This window comes from Lissotriton vulgaris, unplaced genomic scaffold (assembly GCF_964263255.1).
Source record: "Lissotriton vulgaris unplaced genomic scaffold, aLisVul1.2 SCAFFOLD_475, whole genome shotgun sequence".
Taxonomy (NCBI): domain Eukaryota; kingdom Metazoa; phylum Chordata; class Amphibia; order Caudata; family Salamandridae; genus Lissotriton; species Lissotriton vulgaris.
In genome coordinates, this window is record NW_028254325.1 from 614167 (window position 1) to 636071 (window position 21905).

The 21905-nt window shown below is 42.6% G+C and overlaps 1 protein-coding gene across 3 annotated transcripts in view; it reads right to left on the reverse strand.

The window, feature by feature from the left end:
- The window catches only part of LOC147659582 (coronin-1C), a 525938-nt gene that overhangs the window by 32467 nt on the left and 471566 nt on the right, over positions 1 to 21905 (reverse strand). For all 3 annotated transcript variants that reach the window (XM_086951627.1, XM_086951628.1, XM_086951629.1), the window contains exons 6-8: positions 12478 to 12597; positions 11212 to 11316; positions 2250 to 2395 (exon numbers count right to left, since the gene is read on the reverse strand). In XM_086951627.1, the coding sequence (XP_086807753.1) occupies positions 2250 to 2395; positions 11212 to 11316; positions 12478 to 12597 (371 nt within the window). The remainder of the gene's footprint in view (positions 1 to 2249; positions 2396 to 11211; positions 11317 to 12477; positions 12598 to 21905) is intronic.

A 21905-nucleotide genomic window follows, 5' to 3' on the forward strand; every position in this document is an offset into this window, starting at 1 on the left:
GACTTTGCTACTAGCTCGTACTTGGGACTGAATACTGAGATCAACTCCATTTTGGACAAAGCAGCGCATGTGCACTCTAACTTCGAAATTGCTGAAGCATTGGCATTGAACAAGAGCCAGCACTCTTCTTACCCACGATGTTCCAGGGAACCTGCTCATCTGACCTCTAGAGAGGAAGCTACAAAATACAATATGTTAAAAAATGTACCAATAATGCTGGGTGGAATAAAAGTGCATGGGAAAATAAATTATGGGTGGTACACGGAATCAATTGAAACCAATATTGTAATTACCTCATCTTAGTATGATGTGATGACCTCTCCTCGTCTTTCCAACCAATCACTGAAGGGGAACACATAGATTTGCAACATTTAGGGGTGGTACATTGCCCTCGAAATAGTATAACTAAGGTAGGATTAGATAGAGAAATTGTCCGACTTGTCCGAGTAGCTGACCTATCAATGACCCAACGACTGCTATAGGAGATCGAGAGCAGAGGTGCTGGCGAAGCACTCTGTAGAATATTCGAGGTGTTGGGGAAAATTATCGATTGCCCAGTCGGGGTACTAATTGGCTTTCCGAGAGAGAGGGGTGTGACGCTGGCCTTGCACTTAGCTGAGGTCACCTGTCCTGATATGCACCTGTCTTGTCCCGTGGGCACCTGATTAGTAGGGAGCCTGGTCCATATATTTTGCCCCAGCCCATGGCCAGGATTGGTCAGTGCACCATTCAAGCTAAATATAATCCATGTGGTATGTCCTTGTGCTATTTCCCTTTCTCAGTCTTCCCAGGTACCGATGTTTAAAGGTGTTACTGTGATTTCTTACAAACTTTATGTTCTACTGGCTATATTCTTGCTTGTAAAAGTGTTGCTCACAAGACTGTGGCCCTTTTCACTTTGACTCAGAAAATCTTTCATAGATAAAGGTGTTAAAACTCTCCCCGAGTCTGTGGGTATTACAGGAAAAGGTAAATGTGTTTAAGTATTGCCTGTTTATTCTAACTCCCTTTTTGATCCCTAGGACTTTTAGTAAAGGTGACAAGGATTGGTAAGTGGTTTACAGGTATAAGTCCTAAATGGACCTCTAGGCACTGATAGGCGATTAAGTAGTATTTAGTTAGGCAGGGCTGCTAGTTCAAAGTGTGAATGTTATATGGGCCCAGGTGAGTATGGTAAAATTGAGCTAGTAGGTCCCTGCGCGCTCTATCAGCTACATCTGTGTATTTATACAGTAAAAACAAACTATGGTATGAACTACAAAACTGGGTCCCATCAATTTGGAACAGTTAAGAGATAAGCACACAGTTGATAATGGAAGAGATAACGTGACAGAAAATTCTCAGGCGAAAGAGCAATGAATACATTTATTTAAAGGCTTGAAATATTGGTGAGAAAAACCCAAGGTTTGGGGGTGGCCAGATGGCTCAGAGAATTGTTCGGCCAACTGTGAGAAGGCAGCTGCCATGGGGCCTTAGCGTCCCAGTTTGATAGAGGGCAGAGAAAGGAAGCAGGGTGCAACATGGCAGCAGTCACTTGTTTTTACTGAATACATACACATGTGAAGCTGCATTCACTTTACTTTTATGTGATCACTGGGGACAGAGAGCACTCTTCTTGCAATATGTTAGAATTGAATGAGTCTGATTTTTGCAATAGGATTGTTTCCTGCACTTCTTGCACATTGCCAGGTAATACCCCGCTGTTTTTCCTTGGAGGAAGAGGGTATTTTCTACGCTTTGGGGAATTACTGTGCCTGTTGTGTGGCCTAGAATTTACCAACGCTGCCCTCTACTCCTCCTAGCCCTAGAACATGTTTTTCCAAAGCATGTGAACAGATATGAAAAACCAGGCAGAAGGAGCAAAATATTCAACTCAGAACAGACAATCAGAAATTCACTTCCATACGAATGCTTTCTCTCCTACACTTACTAGTAGCAATATACAAAAGATTACTACTTCCAAGTCTACCCGACAACGCTTTGTAAAGTAAATAATATGTTTACATCAAATCAAGGGAGAATCATATCAGAGCCAAATTGTACCTCTATATCAAGTTTAGTGTAACTGTGCTCAGTTTTGCTGCAGAAGATGGGAAACACTCCTATGGGCCTTAAAATGGAAAATGCAACTTTTGCATCCTTCCAACCCTGTTAACGTTAGTGAATGGGAGCATCTGACAGGCATTTTAAAACAAAGAATCTTGATTGAAGGATGCCATCTTTTTCAAATATAATCAAATGAACTTTACCTTGAAATTTCACATTTGTTCACATCGAGGCCCCTCTTTGGCATGAAACCCATTCCCCGCTGTGGCTCTTTGCTGCTAAATGTGCTGAGGTAGTGAACATACGGTGATTCATCTGTGATCTCGAAATAGCGAATACTGCTGTCTCCCTGTAAAATAATATTAAAGGAAATTTCACTTTAAATAAAGCAGGAGCCATATTGCCACATTATCAACCAAAATTTGTGATTACAAGAGGTGTGAAAATGTTGCACCCAGTGTTCTCCCTTTCACACATTTGACCAAATAAAACATAAGATTCCAGGTTTTGCAGGTTATAACATGTAGAAGGTATGGTGATATTACATTACCCCCAATTGCAACATGAATAACCCGCAATGGAAATGTAAAATCTGGCCCTTTACGGTTATTTAGCAGGTATGGTAAAACTTCCACAATTACCTGGACACACAGAAGGAGAACCGTAAACATTAATACTGTTTTTTTTTTAAATGTAGAGTTCCCCAGGCGGGTAAATGTTTTGGTTTGATAATCCTAATTATGAAACATCCATTTAACTTGCAAAGTGTCCTACATCTATCGTAAAATCTTTTCCCTGCACAAAAAAAATCTCTTTGCGTAACCTGCCAAATACAGGAGTTGTGCCTTAGAGTCATCCTTCAAAGATTCAGCAAGTCTTCTGCTCCTGCCACTGATGGAGGAACAATATTCATGGTGGTGCTGTCAGCTCACTAAAATGAAGAGGCTTTGAAAAGTCCAGATTTTATCAACAAAGTTAATGGGCCACAGAACCTCAGTGGAGAGATTTTAGGTCAAGCCTGGGCAGCGCATGCGTTGCTCTACGAGGCATGCTGTATTTAGGTAGGGGCTTGAAGCTCCGCCCATCTTTTCAATTGGCTGCAATGACCGTCTTTCCTAAATGTCGGCTTTTGATTTGTTAATAGGCTTATGAGTGCCTCCTTAATACCTTACTGTCTTCTATTGTAACCTCCATCAGGGCTGGACCTTTTAAGGCTGTCCTTACAGTATTGCTTGAATTAGCCCTTCGGAAGAACTCTTTGCCTAATTAATCTAAAGAGAACTGGTGGGACGCCAGCTTAAGCAATGGCGGACGTTTTAATTTTTTTTTATTTGCAGCGAGCTATGCGCACTTTCAATTTTACAGTGGAACGCAGCCACATGCCTTTCTTTTTCTCTTTCTTTTTGTATTATTCGCGCAGAAGCCCAGCCTGGTTTGGCAGCGGTGTATGGTTCTGTAAGCCCCTTGTTACACCCCATCAGCTCCTTGGCTCTGCCATCCGTGCAGCCTGGCTTCGGCACAGAAGAGGGGCTGCGTGCGTGCGCGGAGGGTGATTGTCATTGATGTGCAAATCTCCTTGCTGCTTTGTTCGGTGCGGTGCAGAGCAGCAGATTAAGTAATTCAAGGTTCTGAACCTGGGAGCAGCCGCACTACACTCACATCTGCGGCAGGGGCATCTTTTTCTCACCAATTCGCAGTAAACATGTATATTGCCAATATTTTCTATGTTTACAAAAACGTGAAGCGCTTTCACTTTAATGTTGGCCACGCCCCTTTCTTTACACGAGCCACGTCTAAACAAAGGTGCATGGCCGCTATTAAAGTGAAACCGCGCATGGGGCACTTTCCCAATAAAAAGCATTTTTGTCAACTTGACAAACATGTTTTTTTATTTTTGTAAAAGCACCCGATACCTCACTTTCACTTCAATAGCGCCTGCATCCCTTTCTTGCCAGGTCTAAAGAAAGGGATGTGGCCGCCATTAATGAGAAAGTAGGGCATGAGATGCTTTTCCAAAAATTGCATTTGCAATGCAATAGGTCTCGCATTTGCGAGGATTTGACCCATTGGCATTGTCATTTACAATACCAATAGCTCAAACCCTCGTAAATGCGAAAACTATTGCATTGCAAATGCTTGTTTATAAAGGCTAAGTTGGGAATACATCACTCAATGTCCTTCAAAATTAATGCATTCTAGTGAAATAAACATCATAAGTTGCACTGCTAGAAAAATCACTCCAATCATAATATAGAACTATTATAAATAATGCGCCTTATAGGGACACACAATAATGCTGTGCTTTGGAATAAACCTCCCCCAGTAATAATGTGTCCTGCACAATGTTCCTTCTCAACAATAAGAGAAGGGGGCGCAGTAACAATGCAGTCACTCATGGTTCATTGTTACTGTGTGTCTCCTTCTGTTATCATAAGGATAGTGGGGTGGACTTGAATCCTGATCCCCATAGAGTTAGTTGAGCCTTCCTGCTCAAATTCTCATGGGTACCATGGGCATGAGAAACACTTTTAATTCTACCCAGTGGTGGTTAATTTATCACAGTCTGCATGCTTTAGGGCACAGCTTGCCTAAGGGTTTCATTTTTCTCTGTCCAACAGTCCCCCAGGCAACTCCAAATCCCGAAGAGACCCTCGTATCTAACTGAGGGTCGGAACGTTGTTGACACTTATTATGAACAAACCGCTTCAATCCATAAATCATATGTACACAGGTAACTATGGGCCTGTTTTAGTGGATTAACAGATATGCAACTGTTTGTATTCCAGTGTACCTTTGTGTTGCAAAGTTATCCTGTGCCCTGGGCACCACCCACCTTTTTGCTGACTGGTACTGGTGGTTACTGACTGACTGACCCTGGGCTCTGCCTATCCAGGCCCAGGGATGCTGAAAAACACTTAGAATACAGTGAACACACCTACACACACTAGGGTACACTATGGGTTGGGGTACCCCTGTGATTGGCACAACCTACTCCATTGGGCCCTAGAACATAATAGGGCAGGGGGATTGAAACTACCTCTCAGTCCCTAGTATATAATAGAGCATGGTAGTTTAGAGCCCAGCAGCCCTTTTCTGCACTTGCATGCGTGCACTGCTGAGCCTGAGGTCAGTTTAAAAGTAGCCCTGTGTTGCAGGACTGCCTTTAAAAAGTAAATTGTGCCCAAACCGGACTTTGGTGTTTGGGGCACTTACAGTTTGATAACCTATAATATTTGAGCATATTAGGTACCCCAGGGTCTCCCCTAGGTGTCCCGGTGGGAGGGAGGGGGGGGGGGGGGGGTTCAGGTATTTATAAGGATGACCCTTATAAAATGAGTTTTTTATGCCCTGGGTTAAGCAAAATTGCACATTTCACTCCCCACATTGTGAGAAAGTGCTGCCCAAAATCGACGTTGGTGGTAGGAGCACTGTGAAGGGAGGATCTGCAATATTTCTGCATATTCAGAATCCCTAAAGTCTCCCCTAGGTATACCAGGGGTGGGGTCCTGTAGATATAGGCAGAGTACTTATAAAATATGTTTTTATAAGCCCTGGTGCTGGAAAAATGGCCCAATCCATTTTTACCATTGCAAATCCCCTGCCACATAGGTTAATATGGCAGAAAGTTATTAACTAACAACTCTTGATAGGAGAAGGCTAACAGTACCATTCAAAGACTTCCCAGAATGGTATTAATAAATCCAACAATACGATATTGTTGAATTTCTCCTAAAAGGTACATACAAGAAGTTAAGACTTTTTTGTTTGTATGTCCAGATTCAGGCTTCCAGTGGTCTGTCCTGATTGGTCAGAGTTAAGTGGATTACCAAGGCTTTTTTGAAGAGGTGATAGAGAGCCCCAGGGGTTGGCCAGCTCTGCTGGGAGGGCAGTGTCCTGTTGCACAAGAATAACAAAGAGCAGGGGTAGAAGTTGTAAACAATGGACTTCAAAGGAAGGGGGGACCCCAGTGTCATTTACAACTTTATTCTTGTGAACCCCAGGCAGATGCTGGGAGTACGGAAGGAATGAGCAGATGCAAGGGGAAGAGACTATGGAGATTAGCCATCCTCGGGTGTGTTTAGCCAGCTCTTCTCTCCCTGCTGGAAAATCAACCAATATGAATGTGGAAGAATTGGTGCACTCTGGGACAAAATAGTGACACACTCTGCAGGAAGTGGTCAGACCTTTGGGAAGTACCCTGCAGCCCATTGGGCAGGAGTGACCTCCTGCTTGACCCAGAGAAGTTGAATTAAGTATCCGAGATTGGCAGAGCCCTTCAGATCTGCTGCTTGAAACTTAAGAGAATCTGAAGGGTCTATGCCGAAGAGTTTGATGTGCATTCACTAGGCCTGCACTCTGAAGCCTGCGCCTTTTGCACCATCTGAAACTATAGACTTGTGGATCAAACCTCTTTCAAAAGGACTAAAGAGTGGACTCCCTGCAAGCTACAGGTTAACAGAGCGCACCTGGACCATCACCATAAAGAATGCCCAACCCGGAGAACTACCAGTGGATAGGTAAGGGTTTGTCCGAGTGGATTGTGGGAATTGAAGTCTCACTCGTTCAAGGACTCTCTTGGAGGTTCCAGAACCTTGGATTGTGTGTTGGACACACTCGGACCCGCAAGAAGAACTTCAGGAAGGAGTTCTAATAGGACCTAGCCTAGCCTGCTGGAGGGGCTGCACAAGTCTGGTGAGGGATCATCCAGAAAAATTGCTAAATGTGAATGTGTTCCTGTCAGAGGCAACAAAATGACCAAAAGGGACACTGTTGGTTTCTAAGCACTATAAAGTGACTAATCTTTAAAAATTAATATCTCTGGTTTCCTACAGTGTCTTCTTTTCACTTTGGTGTCATTTAAAAGATAAAAATATTTCCTATTTTTATAAATTGGTGTTGGATTTTTATTTTGTGTTGTTTCCTAATTATTTACTGAATTGGGTTTTTTAAATGCTTTACATACCTGTCTTTTAAGTTAAGCCTGCCTGCTCGCAGCCAAGCTACCGAGGGTTGAGCATGGAATAATTTTCTAAGACCTATTCTGAGCCCTATATCGTGTCAGTGGTAGTATTGCCAGTGGCAGATATACATTTTCCCCTACTAATAATCCACTTTCCAACACTTTGTATTTCTCTACACTGATTATTCCCAAGTTTGGTTGTGGTTTTCTCACACGCACCAATACCTTCTAAGCACCCAGTTGAAGATGTGGTTTACGATGTGAATAAAACTGTTTTTATGACTGGAACATGATGTTCAAATGCATTTATGAACTCTCTAAACCATTTTAACTACAGTAATTTTGCTGTCTTTATCGATTATCTTGTAAATTAATTCTCTGTGAACCATTGCTACTAAATGTATCTATATTTCCCTGAACATTTGGGTTTCTCTGGTTTGTGAAGAATATATTGAGATCAGACTAGCATGGTAGATGCTGCCTTCTGAACAGAAATTAAACTTTTGTGATACCAGAGAAAAGGGTTTTGAATTTTCGGGATCTATAGGCGCTCAAGCAAAATTAACGTAATAAGTATTTGCCAGCAGTAATGGTGCAAGCAGGGAGGGGAGACCCTTAAGAACCCCTCAATTTAAGCGTGACAAAATCACCCTTATAAACATGAACACAAAATCCTGCGCACTCAGACAGAATCTCAACAGCAATGTGACAGTAAATAGGATTGCAACAAAGAGAAATGTTATCCAACGTCGTTTTCATGGAGGTTCATGTATCTCTCCTTTTTATTAGGTCATCAAATCAGCAATAATATGTAAATGTAAATGTATTTGAGCTTATATAGCGCACAGCTACCCGCAGTGGGTTTCCCGGCGCTTGCTTAGGGAACCCGTCCTGGTATTCCCCTGTGAGATAACACCGGCAGGGTATCCCCAAGGTGAAAGCCAGGCATCCCGCCGCGAGGGGCCGTTGTGGAGATTAAGCAAGCTATTGCCCAGAGTCGCAGAGTGTGAACCCGTGAGTCGAGAAGGCACCGGAGCGAGAATTATCGAGTCCGTGGAATTTTTTGCCCAAGACCCGCCGAGGCGGGGAATTGAACCCTGGTCCAGGGCCGATCTCAGCTTCCGGGTCTGCCGCCTCTAACCCCTGAGCCACACTTCTCCATATACAGCCAGCCGACATGTTTCATTGTAGGACTGTACATACACAGTGACTACAACTCTTCAGGGCTGGAAAATACAAAAGGAATGACCTAAGTCGCAAGCCAGCGAACTAAATTTGTGGTCTACATTATTGAATGTAAATGTGGGCTACACTACGTTGGCAGTACCATCAGGAGCCTGAAGGATAGAATCGGAGAGCATGTCAGAGCCTTATTACAGCAAGACGCCAGATATCCTGTAGCGATTCACACTAGCATATGCCAGGCACAAGGACCCAAAAAGGAGTTTGTTTTCTTTGGAATAGATCATATCCCCATAAATATCAGAGGAGGTAATAGGGAATTACGCCTGAGGCGCGCAGAAGCATTCTGGATCATGAGGTTACACACAGTGGGGTGGGGACTCAACTGCGATCCAGAGATGCAATTTTTCCTAGGCGATTAGGGTCTTGACCAAGAACTTACCGTTACTGGTTGAGATTACAGACAACGATGATTACTCTTATGGCCCATTAGATATTTTCCTTGCACTTTAATAACCTTGAGGACCAATCTAACTTAGAGGACTAGGGAGGCAGCGTAGATTATGGACTAAATTTGATGCACCACGGGGAGTAGATGTTGTGAACTCTCACGTATTGCACAATTTTGGTGAATTTCTTCACAGGACATGAATGTGCTTGTTAATATGATTTAGCAAACCTTTGGTTTTGTATTTTACTTATTCCATTCTTTGAATCTTTTCTATCCTCTGACATAACTATATTTATGGACCACTTTGCTCTCTGTTTTTTACTTTGTCCGTTTTTGGCCTTAATGTTGGCTTGGTGTCATGAATTTTTATGGTCTCTTGTATGACTTGGACCTTCACTTACTTCATATAATGACCTTTCAGACAGTAGGAATGGATAAACTCAGTGTTTTATAATATTAATTGTGGTCGGATGGATGTGCACGTTGATGCTTTTTATGTGCAGACTTTATTGGATACATATCGATATTTGTACATTGGACTAACGTTGCTTTTATTAACGTACCGGACGCGACTTTAGAGCGGGATCGGGGCAGCGCTCTAGTCTTTTTTTCCCTGGCATTTCTACTTATAGACTACTTCCTAGTTTGGACCCGTTTCACTTCCGGGTTTCAGGCGCCAGTAGAGCGAGGGCGATTGTGCCACAGGTAAAGTCTCACGCCCTTATAGCATGATATTTTAACTTTATTTGACGCAAATTGGAGGATTAATATGTACGTTTTCCTCAGGGTGTTACATGGACTAATTATTTGTAATCACTCGCTTTTTCAGGATTTCGTGCCACACGTACCCATGGGTTATGGTCTTATTTTGGAATTTCACTATTTGGATACTACCATACCTAATTTAACTTTGGGACTATATGGATTAATACTGGCGCATTGGATTGGTTTTTTCATGCATAGAGGTTAGATATGTTGAATTTCCCTATATCACGAGAGGTTGTAATTAGGGGGACGGTTTATATACTTTTTAGAATATTTTAGAATGCCGGGGAGAGTCACCTATTTATCAAATACGATAGTCGTGACTAGAGACATTGCCCCTTTTGGATGAGTATCGAGTTACACACCTTATTGTTACAATCGAATTTGTCAATGGGCTAGAAAGTCACTTTGTACTTCTGACGGATCTGGCTTCTACTTTTTTTGTCCTCATTTGCCTGTACCTCATGACCAGAAACTATATAGCCAACCACCTATTCGTGCGCCCAAGACTGGAGCGCACACTCCACCACCATAACCTTGAAAATGAGCCTGGCAGAAGAGACTAGATCTGGGTTTACTGAGGCATTGATGGCGAGTGACAAACTGCCAAACCCATCCCAGACTCCATCGAGGTAGAAGCTACCGCCAGGCCCAGCTCATATCTGGCTTATACTGATAGTAGCTCACAAGCATCATGCGATATTATGGTTTCAATTTTACTTGGAGAGTTTGTGTTGATGTACACATCTCTCGTACATTCTCACTGAAAACATGACACCTATATTTTACAGTGACGACTATTTCTCGTGCTTAACACCGCAAGGGGTACCCTTCCGGGTTGGAATTATCACCGGAACTGGGGTAAGTTACATCTCTGATGTTATTCTATTACTGAGACTTAGAGGGGGGATCTACTTACTGAATATGGGGTATTAATCCCTTTCTCTTAGCGTTTCTTTCCTTTTTCTCTTTCCTTTTATTTTTCATATTGGATTAGCCTAAGTACTGAGGATTCAGCCATTGAGGTATTATAAATTTTGGCTTCTTATCACATGCATTGTGGCTTCTTTGTGGTTTCGTGACACTGTTTTAACTGTTTTGACTTAATGATGGTTTGGCTCATACACACACTTTGTTTCTTTATTTAGACGCGACACGGGTGATGTTTTTACTCTATACTGCTATATACAACAATACCAACTTTCAAGGATGTGGATAATAACTTTTGGGTCTTTTTTCAGACTCACTAACAGACCTTTTGAATATAACTGTATATTTAGTTTCGAGGGGTTCCACATACGGAGGTGATTGTCGACTAAGATGTCACTTTTGGGTATAGACTGTATGACATAGTACTTTTAGACGTGTATTCGCTGGCTTGCGACTTAGGTCATTCCTTTTGTGTTTTCCAGCCCTGAAGAGTTGTAGTCACTGTGTATGTACAGTCCTACAATGAAACACGTGTCAGCTGGCTGTATATTATTGCTGATTTGATGACCTAATAAAAAGGAGATATACATGAACCTCCATGAAAACGACGTTGGATAAAATTTCTTTGTTGCAATCCTATTTACTGTCACATTGCTGTTGAGATTCTGTCTGAGTGCGCAGGATTTTGTGTTCAGAAATTAAACTTTTGACTTTCTGGTTCTACGTTTTGGGTGCAAATCTGTTTTCGAAAAAAACACTCAATTGCAACAAAACAAACATTGTGTCAAAAATTGCTTGCCATAGCTGGACACCCACTGGTTCATTAAAACATTGGTGTTAACAAACTGTTTAAATGAACTTACAAGTGATACATTACCTTTCCACACAAATACATGATATTAGTGTCTGGGTCGTAAAATGGCAGCAGGACCCCGTTGCTAGTGTCCATTTCATGAAGTGCAATCGGCTCATTCATATTTTTCTGCAGATAACAGAAAACAAGCTTTTAAAAACTGTGTGTATATTATTTTAAATATTCAACTAAACAAACAAGGAGAGGGTACAGTCATCAAAGATTTCGGGCATTTTATACCAGTGTTACACATAAAATCTTTAAAGTATTTTTTTATGTTTCGCCTGCACTTCACTTGCGCTATGCTTGTGAAATCTCTTGAATTTAATATATCTTAAAAGGTGTCTCTTTTCATTTCCGAAAACGGAATTTCTGTGTCCATCCTCTGTTCTGTGGAACTTTATTTTTGTTTACTTTCAGTGGGTGCACACATTGAAACAATTGTGTTACATTCCTGATCTTTTCATTGTGACGCCACTGAGCAGTATTAATTTGATCTCACTCTACATTTTTTGTAGGCTCAAATTCTTGAACTCGATTTTATGACTTTGTTTTGGGCAGGTATATTAGTGTGCCTGCACAAGGCTGTGTGAACAACATCTGTCACTCTCTCTCCATACTGGAAGAGCTGGACAACACTACTATCTGCAGGTTATTTTTTTTAAATGAATATAAAAATTGCTCTGCACACATTTTCTCTTCAGGTTGCTCGGGTACAGAACCCAGTACTGATAGTCAAATCTGATATATCTTTGTTTTTGGGTTTCACCAGCACAAACAGCTTATTATTAATCACATAGGCAAAACCTAATGCCTTTTCCAATGCTTGTTTAGATTTTTTAATATTAAGGTGACCGCAAAATAGCTACGGACTTGTTTACTGAATGCTGTTATGATCATCTAATGCATTCTGGGTATTGTAGTCTTGATGTTCTTCCATTGAACTCGTTAACGTAAAACAATGATTTGTAGGTGAAAAGTTCAGGACAAGAGATCACCCGCATGGATTTTGAGCGAAATGGTCAACTGTATAAACACAAGAACTCTAGAGAATTCATACTTGAGCAGACAGCATGCAAATGATAATTTATTGCAATTTACAAGATTTGGAGGATAATAAATGAACAACGTTTGCAAAGCAAGTATCTAAGAGACAGGCCCTCTGTCCTTCTAGAATGTGGTAACGATATCTGGCCTCCCAGGGCACAGCCTCAACCATAACAGTAAACTGAGAGGAAGGAAACAAGGCATTCAGTGGTCAGCAGGCCCTCAAAACAGGCTCTGAAGTACCGGGTTCCAAAGTGCCAGCTGCCGCTCGCTCATACGGCTGAAACCGGTGGTGAAGAGGTTCCCGTCCGAAAGGAAGATGGCTCTCATGGGGCGTGCTCCTTCGTGGGCCTTATCTTTCTCCTGAAACGGAAAGCACCATTGCAGTGTAAGAAAAATGCTGCTCAGACAACTCATTAAAAAAAAGAAAGAAAAGTTTAAAAACACAAAATAATCAGATTTAATAAAGCAGACAATTTCCTGTTTTTTTGTTCATCTAAAAATACCCTTTCCCTTACCAAGTACATAGGCACGTCTTGTTCACACTTGCAAAAAAAACTACCTAACGGATGCATTTTTAGTTTGCCTATTACAAGGAAAGACCTCTACATCCTTTGGTTATTTCATGCAATCTGTAGTCCTGATATTTTAGTGACTTGCTCCCTCCACTCAAGCACGCTGAAGCCTCTGGCCTGTACCCGTATATATTTCAGTGACTAGCGCGTGCTATTTTATATTTCAGTGACTAGCGCGTGCCATTTTATATTTTAGTGACTAGCACCTCCCACTCCTGCACACTGAAGCCTCTGGCCTGTACCCGTATATATATATATATATATATATATATATATATATATATATATATATATATATATATATATATATATATATATATATATATTTATTATGTTTTTATTTTATTTTTTAAACATTTTTACAACGTTTTTTCCCCCTAACTCCTCCCCCCCCTGCACAGGACATGAAAAATAGCAAAAGAATACAATCAAGTTTCGTTTTTTTCCATGACATTACTATATCTCAAGTTACAATTTACAATAATTCAGACTGGCAAATTATATTGGGTAAGCTAGAGCATTATTAAAAACAACTGGGAGAAACCCCTTGAAGGGCGAACAACCAAACATAACCCCATGTATACAGCTAGAATAATATTCCTGATTGCATTATACACCCGCCCTGAGGCCCTATGGAAGTTCTATGTTTCCTGCCACCCTATTATTCCAATCTGTTATTGGTTTGCAGACCTAGGGATCTGGCATTCTTCCCTTTTCTGGCGTATAGCGCTTTTTCCATGTTGTATGTATACAAAAGCCTGGCCAACCATTGCTGCATAGTGGGGGGGAGCTTGTCTCGCCATGCTGAAGCTATGCATAGACGAAATACTGCCATAGCTACGAACAGAAAGTTCTCCAACTGTGGTTGCTCTCCAGTCCCGTCCAATCCCATTAATATTACTTTGGGTGTCATTGTTAACTTACAATTCAGTGATCTATCTAAAAACCCTTCGATTTCTTTTATCAGAGGAACTAGGTTGGGGCATTCGCCAAACATGTGAGCTATGTCTGCCTCCTGGCTGTCGCATCTTGGGCATGTTATGCCTTGTGTGCCCCCCACTGTGCAATTCTGGCTGGGGTGTAGTATAGCTTGTACAAGGTCTTATAGTGCTGGGTTTATAATGAAGAAGAGCGGAGAACCTCCTGTCCCATCCGCAATGACTTCTTAAAGATCCCCTCCCGAATCCCTAGCGCATCCATCCATTTTGCTTCAAATTTACCCAAGTCATCTCCCCTGTGTGCTATAAGTTCGGAATAGAACCTTTTTATTGTGCAGCTGTGTCCCCCTTCTATTATTTGTAATATTGTATTGTCTCCAAATACTAGAGGTCCTCCTCTCTTTCCAGCCAATAAGCTTCTTGTCTGCAAATACTTAAAAAAGTCATTGTACAGACCCCAAATTTTCTCTGTATCTCTGAGAATTGGCGCACTCCTAGCGGGCCTATCAAATCCCCCATTCTTTTCACTCCTAACCGTCCCCATTCCTTGAAAACAGTATCAGCAAGGATCTCTGGGGGTAATGTGGGGTCATTCCCTAACCTAGTGTATGCATGGTATCTACCCAGTCCAAAGCTCTTTTTAAACGCCTTCCACACCTTATAGGCTGCCTCCAGGGTCTTGAATCTGGTTCTCTTGAAGTAACTTGGTTCAGTATATCTCAGGAACACATTCTGTGCCTCCTCGCCTAAAATCAAACCAAAGATCTCTAACGAGCCGGTATAGAATTCTACTTCCATCTCTGCCCCGCCAATAAGGCCCGTTATTTGCTGCTTCAGAAAAGGGGGTGGTGATGAACAGAGTGTCTGAATTAAGTAGACCACTCTTACCCAGTCCAAAGATCAGGGCTTGATCCATCACCGTTTTTTAGCTCACTGCACCATCCCAGCTCAGAACCTGGCTACATGCAAATTAGTCTGTTCCTGTCCCAGTGCATGATGGGAACAGGGCAAACCAAACTACCAAGCCAATTCTTATACTGGGAAGGAAACAAGCTTCCGGGGACCGGTTTCTGGCATTTCAGCCGTCGTCGGCCCGGCTTGCTTGAATACTGATGGTGCAATGAGCAAGGGACTCACATCTGAGTATACCCTTCCACGCTTATGGTGGACATAATGATTCAGAAAAGGGGGTGGTGATGAACAGAGTGTCTGAATTAAGCAGACCACTCTTTACCAGTCCAAAGATCAGGGCTTGATCCATTACTGTTTTTTAGCTCACTGCACCATCCCTGCTCAGAACCTGGCTACATGCAAATTAGTCTGTTCCTGTCCCAGTGCATGATGGGAACAATTTGGGCTGGTCGCGGGGTACGCACTAAATAAAACTATGACACAAATCATAAAGAACATTTATGCAACATGCACGGATTCACGGGTGGTGGCTGAGGGGGTCTATCTAGGAATAACAATCATGGCTGACCTGGGCAATCTAGTGGACTTAAACACTTCTATCATCGCGAAAGCGAAGAAGGATTTGGATAAGGTACATAATCTGCACATGTCTATAGTTGGCAGGGTAAATTATATTAAAATGAATCTCCTCCCGCCTCCTGTTCTATTTTACTGATGGCCTCTGATGGTGAGGGTGTGATAATCGCAATATCATCTGCGTTTGCTAGTACCTTAATCAGCCCCATCTTAGTGACTAGCGGCCTAATTCCATCATTTAGCTCCAATTTCTTAATTAATGGGTCTATGTAAAGTGCAAAGAGCAGGGGTGAGCACGGGCACCCCTGTCGTGTGCCCCGTGTAATTCTAAATGGGGTAGTGCGGCTTGCATTCACCCTTACACATGCCGTTGGTCCTATATACAATGATTGTATCGATTTTATGAATCCTTCTCCGATTCTCTCTTTCCTTAACACTGCCCACAGGAATTCCCACGCCACACGATCGAAGGCCTTTTCGGCAGCTAGTGACATAGCTAACATAGGTTTCTCCTCCACCCCTTTCCCCTTTTACATCAAATAGCGTGATCATTTTTCTAACATGGAGTGTGTTCCTCTGTGTGGAATAAAGCCATGCTGATTAATACTTACTAGTTGCTCTATTACCCTAGCAAGTCTGTTTGCTAATGTTTTAGAGAAGATTTTTAGGTCAGCATTAATCAGTGTAATCGGGCGGTATGACCGGGCTCTGCGGGGGCGGGGGGGGTTCCCTTTTTTAAGGATTACAACAATATCTGCCCCTGCCCAGCTGGCTGGTATAGAATGCCCCGCCTGTGCCTCCCTAAGTGTCCTGACTAGCTCTGAGATAATTGATGCAGAAAACACTTTGTAAAATTCCCCGGGTATCAAATCCGGTCCAGCAGCCTTACCGGAGGGTAGGCTGAGCATAGCCTCCTTAAACTCTTCTGCCTCTAAGCAGATCTCGAGAGAGTCCCTATCTATCTCCTGTAGGGTTTTAATTGGTAGGTCTTGCAGGTACCTCTGAATATCGGCAGGATCCCTGTCCTGCTCTCCTCATAAAGCTTGCTATAGAACTCCCTAAAGACCTCGAGGATGCCTTCCCTATCTGAAACCATATTGCCCCCGCTGTCTCTTATCTCTTTAATTTCACCTTTTGCCATCCTCTGTCTCGTGCGTGTTGCAAGTGTTCGCCCTACCCTTTCGCTGTATTCATAGCATTGCTCTCTCTTAGCATTGTAAACCTTAGCTGATTTTATTGCTATACTCTCTTTTGCTTCCGCTTTAGCCATCATGGTCTCCATTAAATATTGTTCCAGCTCCCACCCCTCAGTAATAGCCTGTTCCAGTCTCTGCTCTGCTTTCAACAGATCGCTGTTTACTTGATCTACCTTGGCTTTCTCCTTTTTCTGTTTGGCTAGGCTGAAACTCAGTGTTTCACCTCGCACCCATGCTTTAAAGGTATCCCAATCATTTCCTGGATTAGTACTCCCTCTGTTGATATCCCAGAAGCCCTTTATCCAAGCGTGCATGTGTGTAATATAGTCTATATCCGTCAGGAGTTCCCTTTCAAATGTCCATGATTTAGCCTGTCTTTTAAGCCCGCTACCCGTTATTGTCAATAATAGGGGGTTATGATCAGACAGAATACGGGGTAGCCTCGCTATCGTGAGGGTGTTTGAAGGTAATCCGGAGGTGAAGAAGTAATCCAGACGGACGCACTTCCTATGGGGGGCCGAGTAATAAGTAAAGCCATCCTCGCCCACTTTAAGCTCTTCCCAGACATCCATAAAGGCATTGTTACTAGCCATACTTCGGATTGCTCTGCACACCCTCTTTTTCCTTCCTTGGTATAGGCCCCTATTATTCAGTCCCAAACCTGACGCCCGTCAATGTTGAAATCTCCTGCTAGGATCATTCTTGGTGCCCAGGTAGCCAGTTCTATATCTAGGAACTCGAATTCTTCAGGGTCATCCGCCGTTGACCCATAGACGTACCCCAAAGTAATCCAGACTTCTCCGATCAGACACTCAATCAGGGCCCACCTGCCCCACGGATCTTCTAATTTCTTCCTAGTGTTAACATTAGGTAATTTAGTTAAAATGGCCACTCCCTTGACCTTTGCCCCATGTTTTGAATATGCCAGCACGTGCAGCCCCAATTGTTCCAACAAGAAAGACGTGTTACCTTCTATGTGTGTCTCTTGTAAACATATAAATTCTGCCTGGGTGTTTTTGATTAATAAAGCTACCTTTTGTCTTTTCAGCCTATCGTTCAGCCCACATACATTCATTGTTAACACCTTAACTTTTGAGCTCATCCTTACTCTTTATTATTCCTGAGCCTTTTAGACTGAAGAGAAAACATTTCTTTTCTACCCTCATTACCACCCTTGCTACTAGTACCATCATCGTTGCCTTTAAGTTTTTGTCTAGTTTTTGCCAGATCCAGCTGTTTAGTCTAACCAAGATTAATGCTTTAAACGTGAATACAGCCCTTGTTTCCCTTCCATGTAACTTGAGTTCCTTTTGTGTAATTTCCTTGTTTTGATATGTCCCAGTCCTTTTCCCTGTATTCTGTCCTGTGCCCCTTCCCCCCCCCTTTGAGGCATCCTGGGTCCAGCCGGATCCAGGTGTGGGCGTCCGTTGAGCAGTACGCCTCAGTGCACTCCCCCCCCCTTAGCCCCACGTGATTATTATAATTAAATTGGGAGAAAGTCTATGACAAACAAAAGTTCTACACCTAATATTGATATAAAGAATTGAAACTTATTATCCAATCCACATCTTAAGAGAAAATTTAGTTCTTAATCATTTTCTGGTATTGTCTTTTGCAGTCTCTGAGATCTCTTTAAGGTAATTTTCAGCCTGTATTTCGCTGATGAAACTGCGAATTGCTCCCTTAAAAATTACTTTCAGTCGAGCAGGGTTCTGTAAAAACACTTTAGCGCCAATTTGCTCAAAAGGAGAAAATAGCTGTCTCAGCCTCCACCTCCTTTCAACGGTGGCGTGGGCAAAATCTGGTCTCACAAAAAATGTGGAGCCGTTGTAGTCTCTCTTGCTTGTGGGACGCGCTAAGTCGTAGATAGTATCACGAAGTAGAAAGTTTCCAAAAAACACCAGTATTGCCCTTGGAAATTTAGGTTGAATCTGTGGTTTCTTAGACTGAGTGAGGGGGAACTGATGGGCACATTGAACTTCTCTCTCTAAATCCCAGGTTTGAAGTTCAGGAAGGGCTGATTTCAGAAGTCTAATTACATACCCCCTGGGGTCATTTTCCTCGACGCTTTCTGCGAGCCCCAGGAAGCGCAGATTGTTTCGTCTTGATCTATTCTCTTGTTCCTCAACCTTTATCAATAGATCCTGTATGATTCCTTCTTGTTTTTTTTTTCCTTCCTCTGAAGGTAGGTAACCTCGTTCTCAAGATGGTCGGTTCGTGATTCGACTGACATCATTCTTTCGGAGATCTCTATACATGTACTTCCCACTTTATTTAAAGCGCCTTGCAGTTGTTGGATGGCTGAATGATGCTTTTGGGTTTCCATTTTAACATCTTTATGGAGTTTTTTTATTGAGCTTAATATATCTTTCAGTGACGCCTCTGCCGCTTCTCCTATTTCTTCATCGAATTGAGAGATGTCCCCAGTTGGATCCTCCTCGCTTTCTTGAGCCAGTATCTTTTCCCCCTTTAATTTATTTTTGGATTTTTAGTTTTTTCGGGGATTGATGGATTCTGGGTTACTTCCTTGATCGGTTGTTTCTTCATAGGTACTTTTATTTAATCTTTTATTCATTATTCTTCTTTTCTCTAGTTTTTTCCTTGGTGTGTTCCCTTGCCCAAGATTGCTTATGTTCCTTGTGTCTGAACAACCTGATATTTCCTGGGTTGATACTTCTTGGTCTTGTTCTTTATTTACATCGCTAGCCTCACTAGAAGTTGATATGCCAGTTTCATATATATCTGCTTCAGATTCGTCTGAATGTGAATCCGTTTCTGGTAAAGGCAATTTGTCCATTTGGGTATTCGATGTTGCATGAGGATTCATCCCCTGAGCAGATTTTTGGGTTGCCCCGTTCTTTATCGTTAGGTCCTGGACCACTAGCTCTTGGCTTGGCCCTTTATTTACCCCAGCTTTGGGCAGTGGGCTAAAGAAGTTTAATATGCTAGGCTGTGAAGTAGTTGATTGCCCCGGCAAAGTTGCTTTTGCATTTGCTTTCAAATCCTTGATAGTTTGTAGCCGTTTTGCTTTTTTTGCCATTAGTTCCAGCTCTTCCGTGTCTACAATGTCTTTCTCTCTCTCCTTCTCCTTGTAACTCTCCTTGGCTTTATCTTTCCTTTTCTCTGTTTCTATGTCATTAATTTTGACTGCATACTTATCACTCTTCTTTTCTTTTTTAGATTTTTCGTGGTCTCCCTGTTGCTCACTGGAGCTCTGGATGACACCTTTGACCTTGTCTTTGTCTTTATTTTTCTCTTTTTCTGGACCCTTTTTGTTTCCTCTGTCCTTCTCCTTTTCATTGTCCTTTTCTCTATCTTTTCCTTTAACTTGTCCTTGATCCTTATTTTTTACTTCCCTTGCTTTAGTTCCTCTAGTCTCTCGTCTTTGCTGCAGTGGCTGTAATGGCTTTAATAATTGAACATTATCCGGTTCTTGTGCCTCATGTATCTCCTCGTCAGGTTCAGAGTCTTCAATACATTGGGCGCTCATGACATCCAGGGTGTTTGATCGGGACATAAATGAATCGAATAGATCAGGCACTCTAGTTTGATCACGTGATTCCATCTGATCACATTGGATACTCTCCACCTTTTCTGTACCCTTTTCCTGCATTTTCCCTATTTCTTCTCTCCCTATAGTGTGCTTGTTAGATTCGATTTTTTTTCCCCGCTCAATTGATATTGTATGGGCTGGTTGTAATGTGACTAATCCATGCCCTGAGTTAGCCAGTTTTGACACTTCTTTTAATGTTCTCAAGAGACTCAGTGTGATGCACCGTCCTTGTGCGTTTCCGTTGTTGTGCAATTGACACAGAGGAATGAGTATGGTGATATCACTTTCAAAGTTTTGTTTTGTTTGCACCTGTTGCCTGTCAGATTGTAGGCGCTTGAGGGCCCCCTTAAGTTTGGTTGCGGTGTTTAAAGAGCACGGTATAGATATTTTTATCTCTCCATCCGCCACTTGCTGTCGTATAGGGGTGTCTAGGGGCGAGAGTAAAGTTCTTGGTTTTTCAGACGCCGAGGCTCCTCGCGCATTGCAGGATGTAGGATGTTGGGATATTTAAAAAAAAAAAAAAAAATTTGAGACTTTTCCCCCTCGGAAATGCCCTGCAAAGTCTTTTAAACAGGTGAACGGTGTCAGATTCAAAAGCCTCCCTTGCCACCCTGATGGAACCTGATGGAACCAGCAGAGCAAAGCCGAAAGCAAAGGGGTCCTTGTATCACAATTAACACTGCGACAATTTAATGTCTATCACTCGCTGCTGCATCTTGTTTGTTTCACTCCTTTGTATAAGTGGTGGATGTGACAGGTCAGACGCGACAACTTCAGCAGGACACCCCTCCTCGGCTTTCTCTTTATTGATTTTTCCTTGTTTTTCTTTTTCAGCGCTCGTTAATCTCAGCCCTCTTTAAAGCTAAGTTTTAGAGCCCTTGAAGCCGATTAGCACATGTGATTGATGGCGTCTCGCTGTTACTGAGCCGTCGGAATATGGTTCTCGGAGAAGAAGAAGTGTCAAAACACACTCCTTCCCCCCCCCCCCACTATTCAGCCTAAGCTGCTTATGTTCCCTTGATAAAACATTAAGGGTCAAGTAGTGCCGCCACACAATGCACCCCCGCTCCTCACCTTCTGCCTTTCGCCTCGCCTCCAGCTCCAGCAGGCTGATCGCTGAGTCAGGGATTGATAGCTCCAAGGCAAGAAACGGAGTTAGGGGTTAGGAGTAAAGGGCAGGCATCAGTGTCTTTTTAGGTTCTGCAATTTATTCCCCTCCGACAAAGCTTTTCTTCCCCTCAGACCACCTCTGTAGAAGACACCAGTCGGCGATATCCGAGAATGTCAGTGATATCTTCGGGTGTCTGAAGGTATCTGTTCAGCTCAAGGACCAAAGGTCAGCTGGCAACAGTCTTTTTTCCGCAGCCCCTTTCGCGATCCTTTTTAATGGATTGTTTTTCTTCTTTTTTTTTTCTTTTTTTTCCCTGTGAGTTATTTCCTAACATTCAGGCTGGCAGGTTTATTTCTCCCATTTCGCACGATTGCACGGTTCCTCACGCAGGGCTCCAGGAGAGCGCTCAGTCAGCGACTGTCCACGCCAACGCCTTCTTGCCTCGCAACCAGCCACCGTATATATTTCAGTGACTAGTGTGTGCCATTTTATATTTTAGTGACTAGTGCCCTGCACTCCAGCACGCTGAAGCCTCTGGCCTGTACCCGTATATATTTCAGTGAGTAGCGCGTGCCATTTTATATTTTAGTGACTAGCACCTCCGACTCCAGCACGCTGAAGCCTCTGGCCTGTACCCTTTTATATTTCAGTGACTGGCACGTGCCATTTTATATTTTAGTGACTAGCGCTTCCCATTCCTGCACACTGAAGCCTCTGGCCTGTACCCGTTTATATTTTAGTGACGAGTGCGTGCCATTTTATATTTTAGTGACTAGCGCTTCCCACTCCTGCACACTGAAGCCTCTGGCC